Source organism: Motacilla alba, chromosome 7, assembly GCF_015832195.1.
Source record: "Motacilla alba alba isolate MOTALB_02 chromosome 7, Motacilla_alba_V1.0_pri, whole genome shotgun sequence".
Classification (NCBI taxonomy): Eukaryota; Metazoa; Chordata; class Aves; order Passeriformes; family Motacillidae; genus Motacilla; species Motacilla alba.
This window is the reverse complement of record NC_052022.1, coordinates 23698718-23720290: the sequence shown is the minus strand read 5'-3', so window position 1 is coordinate 23720290 and position 21573 is coordinate 23698718. Positions and strand designations below refer to the sequence as shown.

The 21573-nt window shown below is 41.1% G+C and overlaps 1 protein-coding gene across 3 annotated transcripts in view; it reads right to left on the bottom strand.

Annotated features, from left to right (window-relative positions):
- Positions 1-21573, bottom strand: part of UBE2E3 (ubiquitin conjugating enzyme E2 E3) — a 53754-nt gene that overhangs the window by 10526 nt on the left and 21655 nt on the right. The window contains exon 1 of one of the 3 annotated variants that reach the window (XM_038142540.1): positions 17603-17734. The exons of the other annotated variants lie outside the window; for them this stretch is intronic. Within the exon in view, the coding sequence (XP_037998468.1) occupies positions 17603-17670 (68 nt within the window). The 5' untranslated portion in view covers positions 17671-17734. Of the gene's footprint in view, positions 1-17602; positions 17735-21573 lie in introns of those variants that run through there. 3 annotated transcript variants of the gene reach the window in all.

Here is a 21573-nt window from a genome sequence, read left to right as displayed (position 1 = left end):
TCTACTTAAAGAATCTGGGTACTACATCCTACAGACACAGAAAGCATTCTGGTTTCACTGACAGGAGCTACAAGTATAGCCCTAATTTTAGGATTCCAGCATTTTTCTAAGGTTGGACACATGAGGGCTGTCTATAGCAATGTATCAAAACTGTGCAGAAAACACATTTTGATAAGGTGCTCACTATTATTAAGGTTTATATGTTATGTGCAATTTTTTACAAAGAAAAAGTTTCAGTCTATTGTGTTCTTTATATAGCTACAACTGTTTTTATTTTACCTGCCACTGAACCACCTGCTATATTTGTTTGCTGGAAAAGGTTATTTACTGCTTCTAGCAAATGCACAGAGACTCTGTGGAATTGAGGATATAAGGATTTAGTTCAGTGTACAAATCTTTCCTTGTGTCACTTCCCTAAAGTCTATAATGTCATTATGATTGAAATCTAGAAATTAGCATTCAAAAAAAAACCACCAGCCTATTTTTACCTCATGGATCCCCTGATAATTCAGCTGGTTGTAAAATACCGCAGGACTTGTGCCTAAGGACATGGTTCAATGCAAAGCAAGTGTAACTTGAGAGCTCCTCAAAAGCAGCATGGCTACTCCAAGCAAAGTGCTGATCCAGCCTAAACTAACTTGGCCAAACCATACACGTTCACAATCCATCCATGGATTATTAGCTTTATGCTTAATCAGGTGTCATTTGCCCTCCTGCAGCCAGAGTAGGGCATGAACTTTAGTCGCTTGCTCTGGCTTAGAAATGTAACCAAGTGGCTGTGTTTGGTTCAGGTCACACTGAACCAAACCATCAGGGGACCTCAGCCAGTGCAGATCTGCTATTAATCACCCTGAAGGGAAAGAGGTGTTTTACACCACTAGAACCTCCAGTGCTAAAATTGCCATTACTAGAAGAATATACACTGTTGTTACCAAAGGAAGCTAAATAACAAATCATTTGCTAATTCCATCAAAGCTGTAATATGTAGAAAACCCAAGCAATGTATTTTGGAAAGCTGACAGTTTTCCCACTGCCTAAAGCCCCATTAAATAGGTTCACTGCTACAATAGCTTTAGATTACTTTCCTCCTTGTATTCCTACTAGTTCCTAGGACCCTTCTTGCTGCAGTTAGAAGTCTGTGCAGGTCCTTTCCATCTTCCAGAACAACCCAATCCAATTATGGAGTCAGAATTCCTGTAATTTTTCTTTTGAAAAAGTAACTAAATACCAGAACAAAGTTTGCTAAATTACAACAGAAATACTTAATTTAAACCATGTAACAAAAATCAGACTTTTTATGTCTATGCTCGACAGAGGAGTTTTACCCAGGCAATACACAAAAAAGTTTACCCAATGTGAATTGTTTCTGGACACAGAAATCTCATAGGCATGAAGAAATTTAAAATAAACCAAATGTTCAGCAGGAACTAACTTGAAATATGCACAGAAGTCCCTCTCATATGCCTACACTGGAGAAATCGTCCATACTACCTAATAAAACACAGAGCAGGACAGTCAGTAAAGGGAAACATTTCCTGCTACTCTGCCATATGTTCATAATAACAAATCTTTAATTTAGCATAAAATAAAAGACCAGATCCCTTTCATCAGTTTTGAAAGACCTGTAGTGCTAGTGTCAAAACACTATTTTCTTGCTGTTGATATAAGACTCAATTTGTACTAAGGCCAAATCGTTGAAGAATTTCTTTCGTTGAAGGAATTTATCTAGTGGGTACACAGTTCCCTTTTTTCTTCCACTCAAAATTACTGATGAATCTGGGTTTAGCAAACATGGAAAATTTTGCTTTTCTTCTGTAAGAGAGGATCCTTCTCAACTCCCTAACACAAACAAAACCAATTTGGGATACACAAATATTTTGTTCTTCAGTATGTTTAGCCTCCATCCTGATTCTAGCAATTCACACTGAAAGAATCACATGGTACCTGAGAAATTGTGCAGACTCAATTTAAGGTATCCACCCACAAATACATCCAGCAGATGCGTGCTGTGGAGTATAACTGCAACGTACAACTCCCAAATCCCACACCACCACCTCACCCTCAGGTGATGACATTATTTCAGTTGTTCTGGGGCACCCATGTGTTCCAGATATCAGCCACCTCCACCCTCCACTGCAAAATTTTCACGTCACAAAGCTAAGTGACACTGAGAAATCCAGTTTAGGATTTCCTACCAATATTTTCAATAACACTTTTAATGTCAACAAAGAGAAAAACATATTGTTCCCAACATCCCTTATGCACACCCTTTAGATGGTAGAAGAAAGAAGTAAAAACTATTTCACTAAAAGACCTAATTAAACTAAAAATACAACTGGCTTTAAAAATGTAGTAAACTTCCAAATACTCTTGCCTAAGAACAAGAAAGGGGCAATTTTCAACAGACTAAGCCTGCAAGTTAACTAAGCTATTCAAATGAAATCCCAGCTATCCAGCTACACCAAATACCTATTAGGCAATTCCAAATGTATTAAAAATGTGACCAAGGTATTTAAAAAAATCTTCTACCTCTCTGCAGATTATGTTTTGTTTTCTAAGGAAGGTACCTTCATCCAAAAATTGAAAGGAACCATCTATGTGTTTTTCAAGACAGAAAGCACACTGGTGAATTAGAGAATCACCACAATCCAATAATTCAAGCCTAAAGGCAGACTCTGTAATAAAACTTGTGAACGGCGTTAATGTTGTGGAAAAATTTGATTCTAATATCATAAAAGGATAAAGTGCAATTTATAGAACGTGATTTATTCAGGTACTTCATGAAGGGCCCAGAAAGAGAATTGCTGAGAAGTCACCTTCACTGAAATGTGTGTGTATCCACCTGTCAAGAAGGTGAACACACAACATGCCTGGTGTTCCCACAGAGGAACCTCCTCCTCCATCTGCAGGATGTCCAGGATTGGGTTTCTCTATCACTTCACAATAACAGATTTAGAAGTTGCATTTCCCCATCCTCTAAAAAATCAGCTTTCAACTTCAGCAAAGAAGTTCCTGCTTGCCTACACAGAAGTAAAGACAAAACCAGTCAGTCAGGTAACCTTGCCTCCATTACCTCGCATTAACACTCTGAATAAGAAGCACCTACTTGGGGATTTATGACCTCTAATACATGCATATCACTTCTGTACTTAGAGCTGTTTCATACTAGCTTTCATACTAACTTCCTGAAAGTTAACCTGTTGTGAACACTGAATATTTTCATTCAAAAAAAGTCTGCATTTTCAGCATCTAAGTCAGTTCTTGGTCCAGTCTTCCTAACCTTCTAGCACAAGCTTTCTCCAAAATGTAATTCTATTATTACCTTTAAATACTTTCTTCTTCTTGCCTCTGTTTCCACATCAGACTGTACAGCATAACAAACCAGAAAATGCTGTGCCATAGCCCCCTGTGTCAGATGCCTACCTTGAAGCCATGAAAGTCTGATGCAAATCTCTGTAACTAAAAAAAGGCTGTATTTCTCAAAAAAGAATTGTTCTTTCCCAGTTCATATACCAAGACTTTCTCCACCTTGCATACAATATGGACACCTTCTCCAGTCCAGCTCCTTTCGGAACGTGCTCGGGGTCACCACGTGGACTAGCTGAATTGAAAGTAGTTACCTGTTTTGAAGGGGCATGAATCTGATTAGGCAAAACTCAAGAACCTTGTTCAGCACAACAGTTCAATGTTCAGAAGGTTTGTCTTTAGTTATGTCTCCACACTGGCCAACCAAATTTCCTGCACTGAGGGTTGATTAAATGAGCTTTTCACTTTTGTTTCTTTTTCCATTGAAATGAGCACCCGAACTCTGGCTATGAGCTTTAAACTCTGCTTAGAGCAAAATGATGACAAGCTTCACATTCCGTGCAGGGGACAAGTTTATCATTGCTGACAATTTTTACATATCTAATTTATTATTTGATATTAATTGCTTTGTGGTGCTGAGCAAGTTGAGAAGTAACCAGTGACTGCTGCCAAGACTCCTGGAAGCAGCAGCCGGCTGCAGACTGGCTCAGATGCCAGCAGCAGCATAAGAACTGCTGCAGTGGGGAGGAGGGCAAAAGAGGGGGCTGCAGCAGCTCAACCCAAACTGGCTTAACACATGCTGGAATTATATTCTGCATGTGCAGCTCCAGAGCTACAGCAGGGATAAAGTCAGGGCTCAGGATCCTCTCTCTGATGCTGTTCCACAATGCTCATTTAGTATGGGAGTTGTAGAGTGACCCAACATTATAAGCATTAACCACCCTGTACCAGAACAGGGCAGGATCCATTTGCATTCTGAAACATTAGCCCAACAATGTCCACTTCACTAGTTAAATATGAGTGCTTGGAGAGTCTCAAAACAAATCAGCTGAGGATAAGAATCTGCTTTGTGTAATGCAGAACTGAAGATAGACCTGCAATGGGAGAAATACTGGACATTTTTTTTTTGTAGGAGTTACTTTTCCAAAGGGGTAGTCAGAGAGTTTTCAATAGCCCACTGATAATTTGTGAACACAAAGATCCAGCTTTCAGAGTTAGGCTTCATCTCACTCCTGTTCTCCCTTCACCAAGCAGCAGCAGCTTTCACAGGACTCCATAAGAACTGGAAGCTAATTACCAGATGTCTTGGAAATCTTTCCAATCTGCACAGCTTCATCCAGTTTCCAATGCTTAGCATTAGCTCTTTTGGAACCTCTTCATCCTTATTTTGTGTAACAAATTTTCAACAAAGCAGGAGTTCTTTGTTCTCCCCTAATAAAACAACCTAAAATGTTAACACTTCAGCATGAAACTAATGAACTAAATGCACTTTTCCGGAGATCTGAGTAGACGTACGGGCATTTCCAGATTTATGTGAAAACATATTAATTATGAAAGAAGTCCTTTAGGCTGTGTTTTTAAAATAACTTCAGAACTACAAAAATGAATACAAAAACCAGTTGTAATTATCTGTCTTTTGCCAAGCATATGGCCACTCAAGTGTTACACTTATTGAGGGTAACTTAAAATAAAATCTTATAGGAGGATGAAAAGAGAACCAAGGACCAAGTCAGACATTTACTTAGATGCAACAGCTTTGTCCACAACATTTTACTCCAAATAAATGCTAGTGGCAATGCAGAGATATACTCTGCAGAGCACTGAGCATTCAAGTCTACAATTTAGAAGGATGGAAATGATTTTAAAATGTCTCCTCTTGGGGGATTTAATGAAAAAGATGAAGAGTTGGTTGAGTATTTCTGTTACTGCGGTGCTGCTGACACAGGGGACTGTCAGTGTGACATAACCTATTTCACAGGGATACTTACCAAGTAACTGGATGGATTCTGTACAAAGTGGGAATATAGACCCCAATATAGACCCCATTCACATGAATCCTCCAGCTGGCAGAATTGGGAGGGCTTTGAAACACCACAGAAAGCAGCTGGCAGCACTCTCTGTATGCTCAGCTGATTGCAAAGCAAATGTCTGACCATGCTCTCACTGTGCTATGGAAGCGGACGAAGTAGGAAACATATCCTATGCCCCGACCAAGAGCAATGGGTGTCATACAGATTTTTGGTAGCTGTACAGTGGCAATGTCTTGTTTAACATCAGCATTGTGTTATTTGAACTTCTTTGGACAAAAGAGTTTTCACCTTGGGCAAAACACCAAGACTGCTGAATACCACCTGCAGAAAGACTGTCATAACTAAAATTGGAAGCAATACCTTCACTTTTATTTTGTACAAATTCTACCCTGTGGATGTTGTCAGTTACATACCATAAAAATAGGCAACCTTTATCAGCACTCAATTTTAAATGTATTTAGACGCATGCATTTTAGGTAATAAGCCTACAATACTGTACTCCTTGAGGGCTGAAGGTCATCTGTTGCAAGCATCATGTTACCTCCCTTCTCCAAAATACTAACTTAAGTACCTAAAATATAGTTCTTAGTAGACAATATTCAAAAGCATTCAGAACATCACTCTTATAAGAACTGACACTACAGAAGTAATGTCTCCAACCATGTGATACATAAATCACGATCTTAATTTGAGCTACTTTTTCAAGCAAATGCTAGTATTCACTAAAAAACCTCAGTGGCTAAAAGGCAGTGGCAAACATAGAATTAGCTGTGTTCACATGCGGATGACTATCCAGGAAGACTGGTGACATGAAGCCGCCCTTTTAGCAGGCACAGAATGCCATAATCCTTCTGCTGCTGGCACGGCCCAAACAGCAAAACTTGGAAATGACTGGCCCCTTCTACTACATGTTACATCCTCTGTGCCTTTGGGAGAAAGGAAGTAAGAAGCCCCATTCATTCAAAGCAGTGCTATGCCTGAGCTACAAGGCTGTGATGAACTCAAGGCACATGCAGGCTTCCACATGGGAGTCAGAAGTGTAAAGCTAAAGCAGCAACACTGTTTTTTTTTCAATCAGACTAAAAGTAAAAAACTGTTCAGAATATATTCTATGAAGAGAAGTACTGCAAAATGTGGTACTATTCTCCTGCTGACAGTCAATGCTGAGCTGATCTATCAGTCATTTCTGACTTTTCCCTTAAGCTTTCCTTGTCAATCTTGGCAATCTTTGGCAGCTCTCAGGAGCCCATCTGAAGTTTTTGCATATTTAAAAACAAAGAAAAGATTTACACCATTTTCCTCTAGGGCACTTGGCTCCCCAAGCTATCCTGAATGCCTTGAACATTTCCATGAATCTTCTTTTTTTTTTAAATGCTAACAAATTTCAGTTGTTACAACAGCAATTTTACAAGTGTGGCTCTTTGAAAAGATAGATCACCTAGCATGCTCTGAAGCAGTTAATCTATCACACTTTCACATGCCTCTCAAACACTTCAGAACTAGCACCTCCCTTTCAAGATCTGCCCTGGAGAGACCTCCAGCACCTGGCATGACCTCAATAACCACTGACTCGTCTGAGCCATGGAAGATGCAGCAATTCATGCCTTATACAAGGCGCTAAACCACTCAAGGTATAAAGACAGCAATTAGCAGTATGAAGTGGAACATGGCATGGTGATATATTTTTGATGATGCTTTTTGTGTTCTTCTTTCCCTTCTGAAACCTTTATATATACTCAGCAGATTGGCATTTCTGTGCTTCTTGGATCAACTAAGTGGCTATGTCAAGCTTTCCTATGAACAAGAATTACATTAGTCACTTAAAAATCAACTGCCTACACAGTCATAAACTAATCCACTCAGCTCAATTATATTGAAGCTACAGATCCTGACCAGACCTGCAGTGTGATGTGGGGAGAACTTCGTGGAGCACTGAAAAGGGTGAACCTGCCTCTCCAGGCTCTGGAGAGAAAGTGCCATTGGGATGCCTCTTGGAAACCCTCCCCAGGCAGCAGGAATGGAGCAGCAAGGACCCACCTTGCAAATATCCTAGCCTTCAAAATCCCTAATGCTCTGAAGGTCAGGCTCCACCCTCAAATCCAAATAAGGGCCAGGAGGCAATTTTGCTGGCATTTCCAATAAAGTGCTGTCTATCAAACAAGCACAGGCTGGATTTTAACTTCTGAATGGTGTCTGGGCACAGCTCCAAACAGCAGACCATAGAGTCAAGGAAAAAGGTGAAGCAGGAATGGGTAAGGGTTGTATCTAAACAACAGGATACATTTGATATGCCAAGCACAAATAATCTAAACATAGCTGTCTATCTGGCATTAGAAAGCAGCCAACAGAAAAATAAATCCCAGCTTTTAAACAGTGACTTGCCTCCAGCTTTATCTACTTGTTTTTTGGCTAATTTTGACAAGTTTGGTCCACAAAACTAATGTACCACTTCTGCAGACTGTATGTTTCCAGCCTCCTTATAGTTCAAATTTTCAAGCTCTTTACACCTTCCTACTCTATTCACAGCCTTCTCAACCTCCCTTCAGGAATGCAAGAAAAAAATTGTCTTCACTAAAAACTCAGCCAGCAGAGACTGACTGCGGTTCTCCCAGAATGTGCATACGTTTTCTCTACCTCTCTTCCTCCATCTGGCTAAGCTGAATGCCTCCCATCTCTTCCAAAAAGACCTTCTGCCCTTTCCTTGAATATGCCCCTAGTAATCCTTCTGTTACACTTCTTACAATGAAGGCAATCCTAATCCCATGAAGACAAAATTCCTTTTCCTAGACAATCCCTTAGATCAAGGAAGAAACATTAATTATAAATGACATAGTTACATGCTTCCTATCTATTGAAAATACATATCAGACACACAGCAAACCAAAGCATCATTCACCATCACTGATTCCAACTTGCTTGAATTACTCATCTTAGACTCATATTCAAACTGGAGGAGTTTTGTTTACAAAGCTTTGCTTCAGAGCATGCCATACAACTAACAGCAACTACTGAGAACTAGAGCGTTTTTTCTTCCTGAATTTCCAGTCAAATGCCCTCTTTTTATGTAGTTGAGTGAATGACCACACACAGCTGATTGAGGACAACCAAAAAAACACAGCTGAAATGTAAAGAGTAAATTTATTTTGTTACCTCACTGGCTAGAGGATCCCAAAACTACATTGGGCTGCAGACATCCAAAATGAGGGCGCAGGCACCGTCAGGCTCAGCCCAGTCCCAGGCAGGGCAACAGGGCTGCTGTTTGCACCCATTTATCAAAGGGCCACGCATGCATGGGTTAACACCATGCTCTGATTTTCCTCTCTGCTTTTTACGATCTCTGTTTTGATCTCTCTCCCAACACAGGGAGCTCAAGCATGTCTGGAAGAGGGCCTCCAAGTTTCTGTAAACACCTGTGTTATCTCTACACAGAAATTCCTTTTCTCAAACAGTCAAAGGATAAACAGCAGTAGGCATAATATATGGTTTCCCACACTGTTATTCTCCAGGCCTTGGCATTCCCAGCTGCAAGGTCACTTGATGGAATCTACCATCCTCCTTGCTATTCCTCCACTTCCAACCCATCCCTCCCCACACTGGCAAAATACTTCTTAGCTGGTTTATGTCTGTTGCGTAATATGAAAACAATAATGTTTTTACTATAAATTAAGTCTAAAGAGGATGATGAGTCTAAACAGCCTCTAGCTGTTTGCATCTTAATCTCAAAACTATATCAACGCAAAACTGCTGCAGTTACCTGAAATACTTTGATCTGTTAACAGTGCTTATATTCCTCCTGTCAACATTTATTTCTCCTCAAAAGTCTTTCTTTTAAATCTAGAAATATTTCAATAGTAAGGAATAAAAAAGGAAAAGGAAAAATGACAAGGAAATGTTAGAGGAGATTATTAAATATTCATAAACTAGGTAATGCTAAATCCAAAGTTACACATGACAACTTTAAGTCTAAACTCTCCTATAAGTTCCTGACATTCCCTTTAACTACCTGACTGTACACTGTCTTAAATAATGTTTCACAATTTCAGAGACATCACCTATTAGTAAGACAAATATTTTGTACCTATAACCTATACAGCAAACTGTCTACACACAGCTTCCTGCCAGTCAAAATACCAAAATATCAGAGAACAGCTATGGCTCACATGCCGAGCTGAGTTCGCCACTAACGTCCCTTGAGAGAAATAAGGAAGAAAAAGTCTTGGAGAAGAGCAAGGCCTTTTTGCTAGGAAAGATATCAAACTAATGCCAGTGTCATAACAAAAGAATGAGGCAAATATACAGGAAATAAAATATAACAGGATGCATTAAATGCACATCAAAACAGGCAAAACTAGCATCCTCAATTTGAAAAACAAACAGAAACTTAAAGCAACTGTACAGTACGGGACAGTAGTATGTACAATTTTAGAGATACTGCAATTAGCCTGTCTGCCATAAACATACATATGCACATTCAGATTTGCAATTGTTTTACACTTGGGTATTTGTAAAGTTGTCCAAGCAGCAGCAGCAGCAGCTGCATTCCTTCTGAGCTTAGTAATCCTCATTTTTTAAAAGAAAGTCTAAAAATGGTAAGACATAAAAAATCCTCTGATTTCTTCACAGTCAGTTCTCAGCCAAATACGCTGAGAGTTTCCTTGCTTGCTCTCAGTTCCCCGACCACAATGCTTGCCCTGCACAGGGCTGCTTCCCTGCCTCCCGCTTTCTTTCAGATACATGACACTGATGTTACTTTTCTGCAACTTGTATCTAAATCAGAGCTTGAGATGGTACGTGGCAACACTCAAATACTCACAAAAAGACAAAGGATTGAATAATTTACTCTGCAGACCCCTATCTGTAAGAATGGTTTTCATCTCTAAAGACATTATCTCATCCACCTTCCATCTCAATAAATAAAACTGTAAACAGACTTTTTATAAACACACAACAGAAACATTTGATTTCTTTTGTTTTAGTTTTCTCAAATACTTTACTTTTACTTTAGCTGAGGACTTAGATTCAAAACATAGCTGCATTACTGAACAAGACAAAAAATGATCCCAGTAGCAGCACATCTGAACTAAACGAATTCCCTCTGAAAGACAAAGAAAGTTCTTCATGCACCTGAGGCTGGATATCCCAGTCTTGCAGCTCAGACACACCCACAGAAGACACATTGGTAAAAGCACACACAACACAGTTAAAACCTACAGAAACATTATCACAGATTTCTGCACAGCTACTGAATTATGACCAGATCCTTCAAGAATGATCAGGCTCCAGCAGCCACCTCCAGAAACAAGCAACCAGAGTAAGGAAGAAAGAGCAGCAGGAAAACTCCACCAACATGTGGTGTACACAAATAATACAGAAAAATATTAAAGTTGCTTTACCCAAAACTCTCCTCAGTGCCACACTCTGCTCTGGGAATATATGACACACCAGTGCTGAGGGAGGCAGGAGCAGGCCTTGTTCATGGTGACTCCATTAATGAAGTCTGGAAACAAGCCAGCTGAGTGCGGCATCAAGCCGTTTCCCTGCCTGGCATAAGACAGGTGATGCTGAGAAGTTAAAGCCATCTGTACGGTGTTTATTGGCCTCTGGGCTGTGCCCTACTCTGTAGCTGAGAAGCATTTTCCAGGCCAAATGCCATCTCCAGACTTCAACAGGTCCCACGGGTGTTGTAACAACAATAAGCCAGAAAGACCCAACGCCCAAAAAGGAAACCCTCAAACTCTGTGCGGTTGGCTGTTTTTTCCTTAAATCACAGAAACACCAAAAACAAACTCTGCTGAGGTAGAGACTAGTTTGGTATTTGATAAAGTAAACTGGACTCTATCAGTTGACTCACTGCATTCCAAGGAGCTGTTCATAAAATGAAGCTACTCACACAGGATTTTAAAGTAAAGTCTGGCTGGAAAGGGGCCACTACTGTTCCCTCAGCACCTGAGGGCCTGCCTCTGTATGTTCTGCACCAAAAGGATGGACAAGATGCCCTATACTAGAGCTGTTACCGGTCTTAGATGGGAACAATTGCTGAAGAAGAGGTTAAAGATGTCATTGCCCTGGCAGATGTACCACGCACACAGGAACTAGCGACACCAAGTCTGAAATTTGACTCCAAGGCAACATTCAACGTCTTTTCTGTGTGCTGACACAACGCTAACTTTTGAGCCTAATTATGATCATTGAGATTTCAATAAACTTACTCCACTGTTGAACAACAAACAGAAACATGTTATCAGGCAGGATTTGTTCAGAGCTGCCAAGGAGATGCTTGGCATGTCCCACTCCTCTGTTCCTTTCAGTGGGGCTGTTCCAGGACAAACATGCTTTCAGAAAAATTTAAATAGTCTGGAGCAGCTGGATGCAATCTTGATTCTTACTTAGAAGAGCAGCATATAAAGGCATGTCCAAAAATGAAACAAAAGCTGTGTGCTCAGGTCCAGACTTGTGGGGAGAATTCACATGAGTGCTGAGGAGCTGTCAGCAGAGGGTCAGTGGGAACTTGTGGAGAGGAGTGAAGCAGAGAAATGCCTTTTCCCAGTAGTTATGACAGTTAGACAGGCTCAGTTTTACTATCCAGGAAATGTAACCAATGCCAGCAGCAGGAGGTCAACTAAACAGAGCCTTAAAATGATAAATCAGATCAGCAAAATACACAGTATTACCTTCTGTTCCTAGAGAGGTAAGAGTTTACATTGTCTGGAACAAGTTTAGAAACATTCCATGCAGAACACACTACAGGAGGAGATCCTATTGTCCCCTTTTCTGAAGATTTACCAGAGACCTTGACTAGCCTCAGGGAACCGGGGGGGATCTAGGCAGAGGACCTGATTTCTCAGCCTGAAGCTGCACTACTCACTACCTATGTCAATGTGATGAGCAAGTTTAGCTCTTGAGCTGTTAATGGCTTTTAGTGCCAAATCCAAGAAACATGCAACAGGGCAGGAGAGAGGGAGGCAATAAAGGCCAGTGAAGATCCAGAATTTTGGACAAAACTTAGGACATTTTCCTATTAGATCCAAAACTGAGGACATTTTCCTATTTAAAGGCTTTCTGGGTAGATACTCCTCGCAAGTTTAATGGAGGAGGTTGAAAAGCTTTCAGCAGAACTATTTTAATCTGTAGCATTTCACAGGATGCATGCAGGGTACATAATGGTTGGTATATTTAGTTGGTATGGAAATATTTTGCTGGCATAGGCTATGCAGAGAATTATTAAAATGAACAAGTGTATTCAGTCCTTTTGACCAAATTCAGTTCTCAGTCTTGTCTGAGGCTCAACTAATGTCACTGATGTCAGTGGAGTTGCTTTAAATGAATATACTGTATTACACTTTGGACACTAGGAAATGCTAGTAAGAATTAATTTACTTGGTTCAAAATTCATTAAAAGATCGCAATTTGTGCTTTATCTAGGGCATAAAGTATACTTTAATGAATATCTAATAAATGAACAATGATTAACATTTAACAGCTAACAACTAAATTATTAACATTGATAATGTATAACTAATGAATTAGTTTAGTCAATGAATTAATAAACAATGTAAAAAGAGGCAATAAAACTAAAAATGAATCAGACCTCCACTGCTTTAGATAAAATCTACTTATAATTTCTTCAGATTTAATATTTGTTTTACAGGAAAATCTGTAAGAACCTCTACAATCTCTCCAAATAAGATACAATCTCTTGGCATAAGAAACAAAATCTCTTCAGGTTAATTCACTGTTGTTCTGAGCAAGGGCAAACCCCACAATCTTATTATTTACTTTCTTGGTAAACAGATTAGATCCATATTCAGCTACGGTTATACATATGCATGTGACAACTGCTGGCATATTGCTCTGCCAGTGCTTAAGAACATTTCTTTACCAGTTAAACAATCTTTCCCAAAATAAACACATCTTTTCTGTTATCACAAGCTATAAAGCAGTTCAAGAGCCCTGAAATGATCTTTTCATTAGTTTGAGATGCTTAAGGATCTCAGTACTGAAACATCCCCAATAAGCCTTATGAGTCAGGAAGCGAATAAATCCTGCTCTCCCACTCCCTTAATGAGAATGCCTAATAAAAATGTAAACTAATTCTCTTGACTGCCACTATCCTGTCTACTGAATGAAATCTTCCTTTTCCTTACCATATATTTCTATAACTTTAAAGCTACAATATATTTATGGCTGTTTGAGATTACTCATCCAATGCCACAAGCTGGCACTAGTTTCCTAACTTCCCTCATTTTTTTCCCTTGGCTGAGGCCAGACAAGATCACCCGCCCTGCTAGCAAATCCATCCTCTTCAAGTCAATACTGTAATAACCTCAGCCAAGTCCATCCTCCATCAACAAAGCAATCACAAAGCCCTTAGCTTGCAATATTTCCTTGTTGAATGTATACTTCAGTAAATTTGAATTATCTATTTGATTATAAACATTTATGGGTTTTTAAACTCAAATGAATATTAAATATACTTAAACTGTGCTTTCCTTCCTCTCTCTATAAATGCCTCCTTGTCCTCCTAATGCAAACAAATACAAGACAGTGCTTCTCCCCACAACATTTGTCACTGTTAGCAGCCAGGTGGAGACTTCTGTCCCCTGTTCTACCTACACAGAGGTCCTTGCTGCACCCTTTTCCTGCATCTCCAGGGTCTCTGCAGGGAAGTAAGAGCTCAGGCAAGCAACAACTGGCCTGTCCAGCAACAGTAAGAAGACAGTGGAGAATATGGATATTTCAGCTCATTTTTATGCCAGACCTGAAAGCCAACCAAGAATTCCAGCAGGACCTCTGGACAATTTGAAAAGCTGTAAAAAACAAAATAATCCTGTAGCCTCCAACTAAAAGCCAGGAGTTATAACGGAGATTCAAGAAACCTTGGGATGATGCAGAAAAGCATGTTGTCTGGAGAATGGGTCAGGAAAGAGCTGAAACAGGCAGCATTCTCACACGTGGCCAGTAATTGCAGCTAACTGCAAGGCTTTGCCACTCATACCAGCCTTTTACCACTCTCTGGTCTAAAGCAGGATCACAAGATGTGTTTCAAGGTAGAGTTACCACGGTGGAAGCTGCCAGAGAGAACATGAAGAGGATGAAACTGTTGGGAGAGGTGGGCTGCCTTTCAACACAGAGTGCTGGAAGCAAAAGCAGGTTCCTTTGGTCCTGATCAGCCATTTAAATTGCTGTCAAGTCTTGTGCTAGGGAAGCGTTTCTCCAAGCTCACTCCTGAGGGCACACATCTTGCCAAGGGCCAAACAGGTAGAAGGCTGCCAATCTTCTCCTCCCCTCTGCAGTAGACTGCTGCTCCTTGCAGCATGGTCAGCATGTGAAAAGAAGTGCTAGGCGCTCAGCTACCCTGGACAAGGCTGGACAAACTGATCTTTTAGGTGTGCTTCTCCACACTTTTGTTGGGCAATCTCCCTCCTACTACCTCACATTTGCCAAATCACAGGTTCAGAATGGACTGGCAGGGATCCAAGTTCTCTCACAGGCTCTCACAGGTAAAACTGCCAAAAGTACTTTCTCTGGAAACAATGATCCTCCCCCTCCTTGTCTCACATCTAACAGGGCAAGTGTCTCCCTGGCCACAGAGAAGGCTTCCAGGCAGAGACGGTGCTTGGGAACATCAAGGGAAAGCAGGAACTGAGCACCATTAACTCCTTTGTGGGTTTGTAAATAGGAGCTAGACCACTTAGGAGACAGCCTCCTTATTTGTTTAGTGTAGGGGGCCTAATGCATAATTAGGCAGAGGGCCCTGCTCTTCAAAGTCCCTCTTCTTTAGAAGGTTAGAGACTGTGCTCTAACCTTTAGATGAAAAATATACAGAAGAATGGAACTGAGCATGTTTTTCCCATGTAATATAAGCAGGTCTGGTGGCATGGTGATACTTCCCTGTCTCCCAGGAGAGGATAGCAGCTGTCTTGCTGCTTCAACCTCCTGCTCCTGAGTTTATTCACACAGTGTCTGAAAAAAATAAAGCTGCAACACAGTGGGTCTGAGCTGGGAGACAGGCAGAGCATCTTATGCAAGTGTCATTACATCGTTCTGCACACAAAATGTCCTGCACCAACCTCTCTATAGCTGCACGAGACTTGAGTGTTTCCTCTTGACAAGCTCCAGTTGAACCTTCTGTTTTAAGTAATGGTTTGCTTTTTTTTTTAATTAAAAAAAGAAAAAAAATATTTTACTTGAGTATTGATGTTTTCCTGGCGCACAGGAAGATACAAGGCAAGGGAAGAGCTCCTTCTGAGAAAACACTCTCCCAGTCTTCCTGCTCCAGGATGCTCCTGTTGTCTTCTCCACACAAGTGCAGGGTGTGGAGGGAGTCCCTCTTAGGGGCACTGGCCATCCTGCCTTTGCTGTGTTAGACTCTGCTGCATTAACACAGCTCCTCACAGGATCCAGGGACAGTTCTGTACTGAAGGGCAGCCTTCAATATGAAGTTAGGCCAGCTGGTGTTCCCTTACAGTATTCATGCCTCTGTGGAGATCTGCCTTTTGGCACTCTGTCAGGCCTGGCAGCTCACCTGTGCCTCGTGCTCCTTGCCTTCCTGCCAACAGCACAGGAAGGGGAGCTCACTGCAGCACTACCTCAGCCCTGCTCCTAATGCTGCCAGCCACACCCCCATTCATAGAGAGAGCAGCTCCCAGAGCCAGCAGGAAATCAAGACACACCCCCGATAGACACTGCCTGCAAGTCTGGTCTATACTTTTCAAATATGCACATGACTCCGTGTAAGAGCTCGCTGACACCACAGGGACCCTCAACACAGCCCTGCCTGCACAAGGGCTGAGGCCCTTCTCAGCTCCCAGCTTCTGGCACTTAACATGACTTTCTTCCATTTTCACAGAACAGACTCAACAAAAGTCATCCAAACTGTTTGGGTCTGAAAAGATGGCTGGGATGAAACCACTGACAATCAAACAGTGTGTTTCAGGTGCTGAGGACAAGCCAAAGCTTTTTTTTTTTTATTATTATTGCAACTGATTAAAAGCCAACGGAGAAATTCCCATGTTTGGCACTGAGGTAAGACATCAGATCTGTTTTATATGATTTCCTACAATGCTGACTTTACACAGAGAAGCTCAGCCCTGCGCAGAGGATGACAACTTCTGCAGTGATGGCAGCCACGTGTTACACAGATCTTCATGTCTGCTTCTCATAACGAGTAAAAACTACATTTGCCTGCATTTGGCAATTTTTCCACCTTCCTGGAAATGCCATGGTTAAACAGTTGGCTTTTCTTCCAAAAAGTTGTAATTTAAAAAAAACACACACAGTTTCTTTAAAAAATGAGAACTTAATCCTGATTTCAGTGATCACACAACTGCTAGAGGAACAGCACTCAGCATCCAGGCCCAGCAGACACACAGAACAGTGGCAGCTGGGCAGCCACCTCCAGACACTGCCCATTCCTGCCTGGTGCCTGAAAGGGACTGATGATCTTCTGACGTGAGACATCCTAATTCTCATCTCCTCCCACCACCACAGATATGCAGACATTTCCTATTCAAACACAGGAGCTGCCAAGGAAGGGAGTGAATGAGGAGGATCTGCAGCAGCAGGGTTATAATCTGCTCCTGTGACAGAAGAGGGCAGCTCAGAAAGAAACTGACTCTTGATCTGACTTTTTATTCCACCAGCCATCCAGATTACAGCTCAAAGCATTCACAGTGTACTGTGAATTTGAGCGCCCTTTGGGTCATTTCCTGTTTATGTGCACTGCTAATTAATTCAATAGCTGCAAATCAGAGAGGGGAAAAGGGGGTTTGAGATCTATGAGTGTTTCATCTGGCCCCCATCTGCATTTCTGGCATATGTACAAAGTGCATCCAGATCATACTCCACTGTAGGTAGGGAACACAGGAATTGCCTGCATTCATTGTGTGGAAAGTGTACTTAACTGACTTCTACCAAGGACAAAATTCCTCCGTAAGACACTCTGAAAGGGGTATGTGCTACCTCCCTGAGTAGAGCAGCAGCCTGAGCTCTGTTTCCTAATTATGTCTGACCTGCAGGACATCAAGATAAGCTATCCAGATCTCTTTTTCAACCAAGCAGGAGAACCATTAGGTATTGCAGATAAACTCTTCAGTGCAAAAACTGTTCTTCTGGACATGTCTTTGTTAGGATTAGCACAACAGGGCCTCTGAGAAGTATCCCAAGTAAGAAACCAAAAAGAAGTATTTGTAGTGTTGAGGAGGCCTGTACAAACAGACAGTGCAAATGAACAAGAGCCCATGATGCCTTTCAACCCTCTTACTTACTGGGTAGTGCTAGGGTTTGCCCATCCTTCTCCCACATGTGAGCCCAGAGCCACTCCTGCCCTGAGCATTACACCCTTCAGCACTTACTGATGACAAAAGAAGGTGCAGTTTGCACTTACTTTTACAGCTCCATTAAAAGGTGACCTGCAAATAAAAAAAAAATCAAGCACATTTAGTATTATGTGCTGAATGCCCCCAAATAAACAGGATTAAATGAGCATTCAGCCCTTATGTAAAATTTAGGTGAAAAGACTGGCACTGAATGTGCACTTTGATTTTATGCTCATGAAACAGTGTCCTTCCAAACAGTGATCTTCTAAACAGTTCCTCAAAACTACTGGCTCCACATTTCTGCCTCTCCTGCTGGCAGACAGCACAGTGGGATGGAGGTGTGGCAGAAATATTATCCCTCTGAATGGCGTATTTCTGAAGCTGCAGTAAGAAAGCTGGCAAAGCGAGGGGACAGCAGGCAGGCTGTCCTAGTTCCCCTCCTTTCTCTTCCCCTCCCTGCTCAGGCACCAAAGCCTATGCTTTCCAAATGCACTGACCTAGCACTGGGCTACACCCCCTGTGGAGGCACTGGGGGATCAGACGTATTTGAAGATGAGGTTTTGAGATCTGTTACAAATTTTAGCAGTGCATTGCACAGCCACAGGTAGAGCTTTTCCCTGTAAAATAATGAACACGATAGCTATTTCCCACTTGCAGTCACCATGCTGGTTTCCCCTCCTCTTTCTGTGTTTGGCCCTGCTTAACCGACTCCCCTCCCTCAGACCCAGCTCAGGAAAGTGTTTCTCCATGTGCTCAAAACCCAGTGCCTTCAATGGGAGACAAGCACATGCTTCAGTATGTAACTGGCTGGGCTGCTCAAATATGTAACCTTTCCCACCAGTGCTCTCTTGTACCAAATTCTGTACCTTTACTATCAATTGCCTGGTATAAAGTGATGAAAAATAAGCTCATAAGTGACTTGATCACTTTATAGCTACTCACATTATTCTGATTTAAAATCGTGGATCTGTAAAAGAAGATTAAGGGTTTTCCTGTCCTGGCATTCTTACACCACTTCCCCAGCACACGTGAGGAGCTGTTAAGCATTGTGCTGCAGTTCTCAAAACAATCTTGCTCACTCCCCAGATCTTATTTGACATTTCTCTTAAGCGATGCTTTGCAAAGAGCTACCTTCACATACAGAAATACACTGCACAGGTTTCCAGAAAGTTTTCAAATAAGGTCTAGCATCTAATTTTAAATCTCTTTTATAAACAGAAGCTTTGGTTACCAACCTTCATCAAAAGCGTCTGGTACACGGTTACTGTTTGTTGCTTTCTTTAACTTGGCTTTTTTATTCCTCATTCTTTTATGAAATGTGATACTGCTTTATAGGTGTCCAAACTCAACATTATCCTACAACTAAGATTCTACCGTAAAGTCTTAAAAATATTGTTTTGTAAATACAAGTGTTAAAACCAGAGGTGTGCACACTCCCTACATCTAAATGTATAATTACAGGCAAACCAATTGACATTATCTAGAAATATTATTTAAACTAAGAAACTAAACAGGTGAGTTGTACCAATTCCTGTCAACAATAATTCTTTGATTTTTAGTAGGCTGATAAAGACATCTGCAATGGGTTAAGAAAGAATTTTTAAATAACTATAATGTCAAGCAGGAGATCTTTTAATTTAAAAGTGCTAGTGAACTAAGAAAAGGGAGAATGTTATGCCAAATTCTCACTTACAATTTAAAAGAGGCAGATGATGGAGCTGAACAAAAGCTGCTTGGTTCATCATTTCTCCTTACCATCGTCCCTGAATAAATCCACCTACCTGACATCTTTTTGCTTTCAGCTAAATACACTTCTCATGTGAAAGGCAAGTTTCCTCCAGCCTTGCCTGGGAAAAAGCACACCAGAGAATAGGCAGGCATGGCCATGCCCCATGTGCAGGCACAGCAGTGTCATGTTAGTGCTGCTGCCAGAGCATGACTGACCACTGACAAAACAGAGGAAACCAGCCAGGAAGAAAAAAATGTGGCATGGTGTCTAAACCACAAAATAAACAACAGAATAAAAGCCTCAAACAACATTTTTGGTTTTTTTCATGTTGTCTGTAATAACAGTGGACATCCTACTTTAGAAACACATGTCATATACCAGGAGCTTTCTATAAAGTAATACTGGCAGAGTTTTCATTGCCTGTCTGCTCTGGCATCCTCCAAGCAGTCCTTCTGCTAGTATTTCAGCATGCCATTAAAAGAGGCTAATTGTGTACAGAGAGAACCGTGCATGAAACAGCAGCACAAGCTCTGGCTGAGCCTCAATCCCTCAGCACACGACTTCAAGGAGTGCTCAAGCAGGCCAAGGAAGAGCAGAACCACAGAAGAAACTACAGCACACTCACTACTTGCTTAAGAGCTGCAACAGGCAAAAGTAACACTTCAGCACAACACCCATTCTTCAACAATTAGAAGTATGATTGAAAAGGTGAAAAAATACCTAAGACATATACAGTGAAAGATTTAAATGTTTAAATTACTCTACAGATTTACATTAATTTTATCTATTGTCAGATTCAGCTGTTAGACTACTAGGCAACGCCATCTAGTGATGCAAGCTGAAAAAGTGATGCTCCATTCTTTTTTGAAAACAATCACTCTTGAAAAGGCTCACTCTTGCAAAATTCATTTCTGTGGAACCACAGTATCAAGAGGTGCAAATATTTCAGTACCCATAAGCATTTTCAGACCTGCAGCATTAACAAAGTAAAAAGGTCTGAGCTATTTCAGTTATCTTGAAGTAATTTCCAGAACTGACAACGCAGAAAGTAAGCTGGGTTAATCACATCACAATTTAATGCACACAATGTGTAGTGTTGATATGGTATTGGGATACAGTACAAAGCCCAGTAAATGACCTCCAGATTTGGAAAGACCTAGAAATATTATTTGTATGATAAAATAATTTACCTAAATTTTGAAGAATTCTCTTTGTATGTGTAAAATATCTGCTTGAAAAATGCTATCCCAGTCTTAAAATTTCAAGGAAAAAGAAACCCGTGTGTGGGTTTAAACTTGCTTTTTTTGTGAGGTGGAACCAGCCAGTCATCTGCTGGTGATAGCTGTGAGCTGTAATTAGCCTCTGGTGGAAATTGCCAGCAGATGCAACTAAAAGTTTAAGTCAATTGGCTCTGCTTCCTCCTTACAAGAAAATTGGCATTTCAGGGCTGCATTCCAATGTGATGGATCTTAGAAACCAAAGCTAATTTGACAAGAAAGGGAAGTGCCCCTTTTCCTGGTCTGCTTTAACCCTGAACACGCTGCACGTTCCTGCAAAGGATGCATATTTTTACTGTTCTTTTGTTGTTCTTTTTATTTTTTTTTAATGCCCAAAGAAAGTAGCTGTGATTATACAAGAAATATTCCACTGAAGAAAGGCCAGTGTTTAGTCCCAATTACTGAAATCACAGCTGTGGAGATGGGAGAGGAAGAGGATGCAAAAAAGGCAGCAATGGTGAACAAAGGCAGCATGTGAAACAGGACTTGGAACAGAAAGCACAGCAAGCTTAGGTACATGAAAAGCCAAGCAAAACCCTGAAGCACCAGTACTGCAGCTGGTCCACACTCTGTCTGAGCCATTGGTCTGTGACAGTTCTGCACACTGGCTGCCCCACACTGCACCTCTCAACAGTTCCACAGCAAATGCAGTGTGGGTATGCAGAGTGTTGCTCTCACCCTGCTTCCCACCAGTTTCCTGCATTTCATTAATATTTCATTATTTCATCACTCAGGCTTGATCAGCCTGTAGTGGTGTATGGTTTATGCATTCTGGTCACCTGTCCTTATCATGTCCTTCATATCTGTTGTTGTGTAGATAGTGAATGTTCAGCCATGACGAGTAATTGGCATCATTGCTTTGCCACCTGGGCTTTGTGCAAGCCTTGCTGGGATTTAACTTCCTTGTATCTACT